We start from the raw sequence: 8466 nt of genomic DNA, 5'->3' as shown, positions 1-8466 counted from the left end.
GCAGTGAAGGTTATAGGAGCCAGAGCAGCAGCTCCTGCATCGCAGGAGCCACAGCAGAGGCAGTGTGYGAGACTGCCCCCCGGCCCTCCAGCCAGAACGTGTCACTCCCAATTGGGAACCAAAGACAAAAAGGGCGGCAGATACAGACTCGCCCCCAGGCTCAACGTATTAAAAGCCCATGAATTGAATCTTTCATACGCACGTGAGACAACACAGTGACAACAGCGGAGTGAAGGGGACAGGGGACGTGAGTGCTGGGCACAGACGCAGCAAGGTGCAAGGAGCAGGTACCTCAGGCCTTGCCTTACGCTGTCGCGCCGCAGTAGGCCGGACTCGCTCAGGAGTGCGGTCCCCAGCGCGGGGCGAGGGTTTCACAGGCAGCGCTGGGACCGACMGGCTGCCCTGCAGCCTGCCCTGGGCGGTTCATTGGGCACAGCACTTCCTTGTCCAAGGGAAGTGCTGCTCYGGGGAGGAGGAGCTCTGCGGATCCTCCTCTGCAGGGCATCGAATGAGTTAGGGACCTTCTGTATCATGCAACAGAGGACATCCTGAAAAAAAGCAAACAGGAAAACCAACGTGTGTTGGAATAGTTACACAGAGACTGCTGTGCCAAGCAGCTAGTGCTGCCCCTTGGCGTCTTGGCTCTGCTGGAGCCCGCAGCAACCACCAGCCCTTTGCACCGCCAGGGACCGAGGCCCGTTCCTGGGGTACCTGCCCCAGGCTGCAGCGCTCCCGCTGTCCAGGTGCCCCCTCCCATCCTTCTTCAGCAACGCTGCTTGTAAAAGACTGACTCAGCACAAGACCACTTCCCTGTGGGTCTTTCAAGCTCTAGAATCAGYGCGCCACCATCACAGCGGGGAAGGTAAAAGGGAAACTTGCTGAAACCGGAACGGAAAGACAGACAATAACCCATTTGAGACGGAGAAAACTGGGGCAATCATGGACTGAATGTCTGCCAAAGCCTTTTAACTTTGCAGCCCCTGCCAGGCCACGCCAGAGCAACTCTTCAGTTGTGCTGCGGTCTCAGCAAGGTCTCCTGCCTGCCTGGGACACAACCAGCTGCAACCCTGTGACACCTGAGTTGGGGGCACACCTGGGCTTCATCAGGCTTTGCTACTAATTTTCTGCAGTCCTCGAATATTCTTGCTTGCTAGAGTGACTCCTTCCCTGATTTTGCTGAACCTCCAAGGAAATGAGCCATCCCTTGAGAGCTCCAAGCCTGTCCATGCCTGCAGTTCCGTTTGCGTGCAAATGCACCGGAATTCAGAGCAATTGCAAACACATTTCTGTCATTCTTCCTGCAGTATTGGGAGCTACCACATCCAAGGGGTGCCAGACCAAACCAACACATTTTGTTTCAAGAACAAAGTGTTGTCACCTTTTTCTTACCTTTTGCTCAGGACAGAGCAAAAGGAGATGACTCCTGGAACTGGTGAATACAACCTGAAATTCATCTGCCTGTAGCTGACTTGTCAGGAGCAGGAACACCATAGCAAAGTGACTCAGCTGCTTCAGCACAGCAAAATGCGGACAGGAAGGACAGAACAACATCCTCAGAGGCATCTTTCATGTGGATTAAATACATGGCCACATCCCATCCTTCTTCCTCTCTTTCCCACCCCCCTGAAACCTTTGCGCCTTCCTGCAGCACAGAGTGGGGCTCTTTGTCTGTGTACATCATACACCGAAGCRCTTCCAGCCTCAGGTGCCAGCAGGTCACACCTGCTCTCCATAGGAATATCCAGGCGGACAGCACATGCAGTGACTACCCAGCAGCCGTTCACCTTCCCCTTTGTCTTCCAAGGGCTGGCGCCAGAGGTATCTTGTCTGCCGTGCAACGTCTCAGCRGTGCCCGCGAGCAGGGCGCCTCGCCAGCCTCCCTGGGCCCTGGGCAGCCCCAGCCGGGGGGCACCGAGCACTGCCGGGCGGCAGCGCCGGAGGGAGCGCCGCTTGGGAACAAGCACCGGTCGGGATCCCAGGGATCAGGCAGAGCCGGCGTCCTTGGCGGTGTCCCCCCGGCACCGCCCGTGCAGCATCGCTCCTGCCCGCGCTGCAGCCTCCGTGCTCCGGACTGCAGCCCCGCGCTCGCCTCCCTGGGAGAAGGTGTTCAGCAGAATGGTGGTGCAACTGTCTGAATCCTGGTCCTTGGCCGCAGAAGGACCCACAAACCTACACCTACAAGTGGAGAATTGTTGTGAGGGAGAGAGGGATGAAAAGGAGGACAGGACAAAGACTTGTCTCTACATAAGACTTGTAATTTTCTTCTTAACAAAACAAGCAGAAAGCAGACAGTAGAATATTTCCTGTCAACTTCTGCACAAATTACCTTCTGCAGTGAAGGGGACRTTTTAAGCATTATTAAAGCCATCCAGCACATCCACTGCTCTTCCTGTATTGGGGTACTGTCCCCTCTTCCTCTCCCCTGACAAACTCTCCTGGTTAGTTTCTGYCTTCATACCCAGGCTGACTTCTGCATTGTGGTCTCCAAACAGTGACCTCATTGCCTTCTTTGACTGGTGAGAAACTGCCCTAAAATGGGAGAGGCAAACAAAGGGGGAGAGCTAATCGCCAGAAGATTTAGGAGGTCGGAATCTGCTCCGTGCTGTCCTGCTTCCTTTGTGTGACTGCGCTTGAGAAAATGCGAGTCCAGCCTTGACGAGCTCTATTCTGTGCTGGTTCCTCGGGAAACTCAGCCCAGGCCCTCCAGATGATTCCCGTGAGTAATGACTCGGGAAAACCGGGGTGCAAGTTATCTGCCCACTCTCGCTGGACCCATTACCCCAAACTGCGTGCAGTTAGTGCGCCCCCATTGCACACCATCTGCAACAAGGGCTCTTCGTTCTCAGGCCACCGCTCACCAAAGTATAAGGGGTAAAAGCAGCAGGAGAACCTGCATTGCCACAAAGCCGAATTTGTGACAGCTCTGTGCAGTCAGCGAGGTGACTTTTGCTAGCTGAGCTGGAGTTCGTGCCTACGTCGATTGAAGAAAGAACACTAACAGCGCTCTGCCTAAGAGGAGGATGTTTGATATCATCTATATACTGAGCCTTCGATTCTTCTCTTGGGGATGTGGCTCAAGGTCTCACCCTGTTCCTGACCCTGCCAGACACCTCCAGAGCCCGGGCAGCAGCAGCAGCTCAACTCACATTTGTCTTCCCAGACACTCAGTAAATACCTTTGTGTCCTTTTTCTTTGGAGGAGGGGGTTTTGCTGAGCTCACCCTGAAATATATCACCAGGGACAAAAGGGCTGAAAGGTTAAGGAGCTCCAGGGGGTAGTTCAGCAGGAGCTGGGGGCCAGGCGCCGACACAACCGCAGCTATAAAGGCGGCGAGAGGACAGGCTCGCAGGGGAGGCAGATGCGGTAGCTCCTGCCTCACCTCCCACGAGCCCTGGGACAAGCAGAACATGCTGGGGCTCCACTCGTGGCCTTGCTCGCTTCTCCTCCTCCCGGCTCTGCTCTCGGCCAGCGTTCACTCTGTGTCCCTACCGGGACACAGGCTACAGGTAGGAGGGACTGGGACAGAGCTGAGGGAGGTTTCAAGAGTGCCAGGAGCAACTTGAGGAATGTGTTTGAACTTGGAATGAGTGCGGATCCCAAATTCCAGCAGCCAGAGGCTGTTGTCTGTTCTTATGGCTGCCTTAGCTTCAGCCCATCAGCCTCAGCTCTAGGATAACTGTATCTTTTTATGACTCAGCCCTGGAARAGCATTAGCATTTCAAGGTAAGGAGACGGATAGAAGCTTTCCAGTGTGCTTTGCTATGGGCGAGCAGGTTGACTGTGGGGCTCTCCATGCTGTCTGCAGAGCTTTTAACTATAGAGACTGGTATTAAATCAGCCCTACCTTGCACTAATGGCAAGCATGTTTGTGGAGGGATTTTGGCATAAAATGCAATCAGCTGCAACAAATATTATAATTGGCAGCTATCTACCATGTTCAGTGACCTGGTTCTGGCACATTTCAGAGGAAAGGTGCATCCTATTGGTTTGGGATATCCTCTCCTAAGCTCAGTTAYCACCACAACCGCTCTTCAAGGCCCAAGGGCCTCGCTGCACATGTATATGCATGTATATATTAGTGTCCCAGTATCAGGACACTAGCTAAGGAATCCTTCACTTTTACCCTCACCTACTATAGAAACACTGCTTATGATTTTCCAGCTGCCCCCTACCCAAATCCTACCCTGAACTCCAACGCCTTGTGCTAACATTGCCCTGACTACATGGTCCTAGAAGCAAAGTGACAGTAAATTATTCAGGAGGTGAACTAAAAAAAGAACAAGACCGACTCTGTTCTGACTCACCGTGCAGAGGCTTTTATTCCTTGCTGAAGATGCCTTTGTCCGGTTCAGTTAACTTGCTGCAGGAAAGGATGGCGCTGAACCACGCAAGGGCTCTCCACCCTTAAGTCAGTAACCACGGGCATATAGGATGGAAGCAATATGGAATAGTTACTGCAGGCAGCTTCCCTGGGCAATAGTGCCAAGCGCTGGGTTAATAAACCCCCTGGACCCAACGCCTCCCGACCCTCACCTGCCTGAAGCCAGAGCACTGCAGGGCCTGAGGGGTATAACCAGCACACCCCGCCTGCCCAGGGAGGCTACACACTGCCCCGATGATGAAGAACCTCTTTCTTCACACCCGCTTCGGCTCCTGCCCCTCCTTAGTGCCAGGTGTTTCAGGTAGGTCTGTTCCTCCTGCCCTCTGGGGGAAAAAAAAAAAGAACAAAAAAGTGACAGAAAAAAAAATCTGAGCAGATGGAAGCATAAACAGCAGCTCAGCATCAGCAAGATCAAGGACTGAAGACTGAAATTACTTCTCAAGGTCAGGAGGACCTGTCTGACAGCAGCAGGGCAAGCAACCCACACACGCAAGCCTGCAGCGACAGACTCTGGTAGGAGGGGCTGGTCCAGTTGTCACCAGGATAGAGAAATGAGACACAGACACGCCAGCAATACAAGTCTCACCCTTGTCTCCTCTCTTTACCCCATTTTTTCCAGATGCTCCTTTCCCAGTTGCTGCCCCTGGACACGGAATCTATGCTGGCTGAAGAGGACACGAAGGAAGGGTCCAGCTTTGGACTTCCATCACCCTCCTCCGCGCTCCCTTTCCTCCCATCTGGGGCCAGAGCCGCCCGGCTCTCGCTCTGGCGCAAGGCTCTGGCCAGTCGCAAGTGGGCGCTGGCTGGGGAGTGGGCCTGGAAGGCCATGCCCAGGGGCTGCTTTGGASTGAAAATGGACCGGATCGGGACCTTCAGTGGTTTGGGGTGCTAGCCTTGGAGAAACCCTGAGGTGAGAGAGGCCACAGTGAGGGCAGCAAAGAAGAGGGGAACTCCAGAGCACAGCCCCTGGGGAGAGGGAGTGGGGGGAGCTGGGGAGCAGGGATGTGAGCTGAACCCAGCGGGTGATGGGGCACAGTGTGACACCAGTTGACGGCTGGAGGGCCAAAGTCAGAGCGCGGCCTGCTCCTTCCGTGGGACAGGAGGCTAGAGGCCCCTGTGCTACCAGCCCTCGGGACCTGGGTGGTGGCCAGGGGAGCAGGTSGGCTGGGCGCCGCTGCGAGGCTCCTGTTGCTTCTTCCCAGGCACAGGAGACTGGGGCGTCCGGAGCACCCGCAGGGCACAACACATGGAAGGAGTGTGGCCCAGCGCCGCTGGAGCCCTAACCCCCGCCCCGAGCTGCCGGCTGCAGGGCCCGTGCGGCAGGGAGTTATGAAGTGGTGCAAAGCAGGCCGAGCACCGGGGCTGCTCGGCTCAGCTACGGCCCCGCAGCGCCAGGACCCCCGGCGTGCGCGGCCGCCCCTCCACCTGGCTGGCAGGGCCCGCCGCCCAGCTGTCAGGGGCTCACGGGCCTCGGCCGCTCTCCCTCTCCTACCATTTGTGCTTAAGAACTGAGCTGCTAATTAAAGCGAACTGTATGGTGCGTCTGTCTCGTCCAGGCGCGGCAGCATTTGCCCAAAGGCCGCAGCAGCAGCAGCGCCGCCTCCGCAAGCGGCGGCAGCTCCTGTCRGGCCTCGCGCGCGCCACGAGCGAGCAGGGAGCCAGGGCCTGCCCCGGCCCCGGCACCTGCCYACAGCCGGGAGGTGGCGGCAGAGCCCGAGGCCCCGGGTGGCCAGGCGGCGGCGGCAGTGGTGGCGGTGGGCAGCCCTCCCGCGCTGCGGGGCCATTTTGGGCCCACGCTGCCCTTCCCTGGGGCTCCCAGCCGCAGCCCCGGGAGCCATTTCACAGCCCCGCGTGTCTGCGGCGCTGCCTGTGTCACTCCGGAGCCCTGTCGGTGTCGGGCGGCCGCCTGCCAGCACCGYGAGTGACCAACGGCCGGCTCCGCCGGGCCTAACGGTTATATAACAGCCAAGCGTCGCCCATCACCCCGGATAACCTTGGTGAGCCCTGAGCCGGAGGCGCCCTTCTGCCTCTGCCTCCCCAAAGCGCCACAAAGACACAGCCAAGAGGCTCTCCGAACCCCTGCAGCTACAACCATCCCTCTCACGCCCCTTGCCAAGGCCACGTGCATGGATTCCGCCTCATTCGGCAATTAGGAGATAGCTGGAAAGGCAGCTCCAAGCTTTCCCAGGCCAAGCTTGCTGCCTCCATCCCCTCCCACTGCCTGCAGCCGTGCTCAGCGCCCAGCTGCCCCCCAGGTGCTGCAGCCAGGGCCTGGGGGTACCCCTCTCCCCACCAGCACAGGCTCCAGGAGCTGGAGGGAGCCCCGAAACCCCTCTGTTTGCGGGTCAGGCTCAGGGGCACCTGGGCTGGGATCTGCCGTGTTGGCTCTTCCCGCCTGCACTCTGCCCCCCTGCACAAAATACTCAGTGATGTCTCTGTTTGCTGAGCAAACAGCAGGCCTCCTGTTTGTGCAAAAGTTTAAGTCAACCCCCAAAAGCTCCCCTGACCCCTCTTCTGGCCCTTTGCAGGTTATGTTTGGGATGCCTCAAACGAGGCAGGCACAGGATCCTTCAATCTCGCTGCAACCTCCAGCTCCACTGCTGCAGCACATAAGCTATCCCCCATGGCCTTTAAGAAAAGGTCGTAACCTCAGCTGGGGCTAAACTTAGCTGCCTGCCCCTTGGCAGCACCGGGAATAGCAGCAGGATAAGGAGCGTTGGATTACGTCTGAGCTGGGTGACCCATCGCCAGACCCCCCTGGTATCTGCTTCGATCCCCCAGCCCGTCACATCCTTCCCATCCTCGGGGATGCTGCTCTGCTGACCCAAAAGCCCTGCCCAACTGAGCTGYGAAGGGAGGAGGTTTCATCCGCCGCATTGCACAACCCGGCCCCAGCTCCGCATCCCCCGTATTCRCACATCTCCCCGTGTGCCTCCGCTSGGCGCACGCTATCTGTGCTCAGAGCTCCCTCCCCAGGGAAGGGCTGCTTTCACACGCGCGCTAGGTCTCAGCGCGGAGCCGGCAGCAATCTGGCCTCGCACAGCAGCTGCCGGCACACGGGGCAATGAGGGCCATCGCGCACGGCAGTGATGGCCCGCATGCAGAGCAGTGAGAGCCATCACACAGGGCAGCGATGGCCGGCACGCAGGGCAGCAATGGCCGGCACGCGGGCAGCCCTCCCTCAGCGCTGGGCTGCGGCGCCGGCACCGGCGCGGGCCCCGGCGTGCCGGCAGCCAATGGGCGCGCCGCAGCCGCAGGGATGCGAGCCGGCAGCGCGGCGCGGTAGGCAGGATTTCCGCTGTCACGTCCCGCGAGTAGCGGCCTCCCCAGTTCCTTATTAACATGGTGCTCACGCCACGCTGCGCAGCCTACTGTGGCTGTGGCGGGCGGCCGCGGGGAGGCTGGGTGGGCTGGCGCCAGCAGAGACCACCCGGCTGGGGCAGCGAGGGGCCTCCAAGGCTGGGGGGCTGGCAGGGCAGGGGCCAAAGGGCAGCCTCCTGAGCAGCCCGAGGGCAGCCGGGCCCCGCGCAGCCCCACGAGGTGCAGGGAGAGGGGCCGGGCGGAGAATCCGCTGCGCCCTCYGCATGGCCCCAGCAACAGCGCAGCCCTCCCCGCTGCCCGGCCCCGGCACAGGGGATGCGAGGAGCGCACAGGGAGCAGCGCGGGCTGCAGCCTCCCTCGTTGCTGCAGCCTCCCGCTGTTGCCCTGTGCTCGGGAAAGCGGCGGGCGCCATTTCCCCAGCAACTGGGCAAGGTCGGAACCTGCGCATCCATGTGCGCGGCGGGAGCAGCCGCTCCGAGCAGAAGCAGCGCCCAGCAGCAGGTGCCCCCTCCCCACAAGAGGGGCTACARCCGCCCTCTCCCTTCACCCCCGCGCAGGGGCTGGCGCTACCACGGGCAGGGGCTCTTCCCCCCTCCCCGGGGCACGCAGGGCTCCGGGCATGGGGACACAGAGTCCCGCCGCCCCCAGGGCGGGCAGCCCTCTCGCCATGTCACGTTGTGCAGCCCCGCGCTGCAGCGAGGGCCAGAGCGCGGCGGGGAGGGTCCGCTCGGCTCCGCTCCGCTCCGCTCCGCTCGGCGGTGCGG

At 59.7% G+C, this 8466-nt stretch overlaps 2 protein-coding genes across 2 annotated transcripts in view; both read left to right on the top strand.

Annotated features, from left to right (window-relative positions):
• The first annotated feature begins 3407 nt into the window (after positions 1-3407).
• On the top strand, positions 3408-5273 carry LOC112960129 (C-type natriuretic peptide 2-like). The gene is made up of 2 exons (XM_026054316.1): positions 3408-3506; positions 5001-5273. Exons 1-2 carry the CDS (start codon positions 3408-3410, stop codon positions 5271-5273), a joined length of 372 nt encoding a protein of 123 aa, XP_025910101.1.
• A 2241-nt stretch (positions 5274-7514) lies between these two features.
• The window catches only part of GAPDH (glyceraldehyde-3-phosphate dehydrogenase), a 5048-nt gene continuing 4096 nt past the window's right edge, over positions 7515-8466 (top strand). Inside the window, exon 1 of the mRNA XM_026054278.1 lies at positions 7515-7663. Coding sequence (XP_025910063.1) covers positions 7515-7663 — 149 coding nt within the window. The remainder of the gene's footprint in view (positions 7664-8466) is intronic.

This window comes from Nothoprocta perdicaria, unplaced genomic scaffold (assembly GCF_003342845.1).
Source record: "Nothoprocta perdicaria isolate Ctin4 unplaced genomic scaffold, notPer1 scaffold_120, whole genome shotgun sequence".
In the NCBI taxonomy this organism is placed as follows: domain Eukaryota; kingdom Metazoa; phylum Chordata; class Aves; order Tinamiformes; family Tinamidae; genus Nothoprocta; species Nothoprocta perdicaria.
The sequence above is the reverse complement of the archived record's forward strand: the minus strand, read 5'-3'. Positions and strand labels throughout refer to the sequence as shown.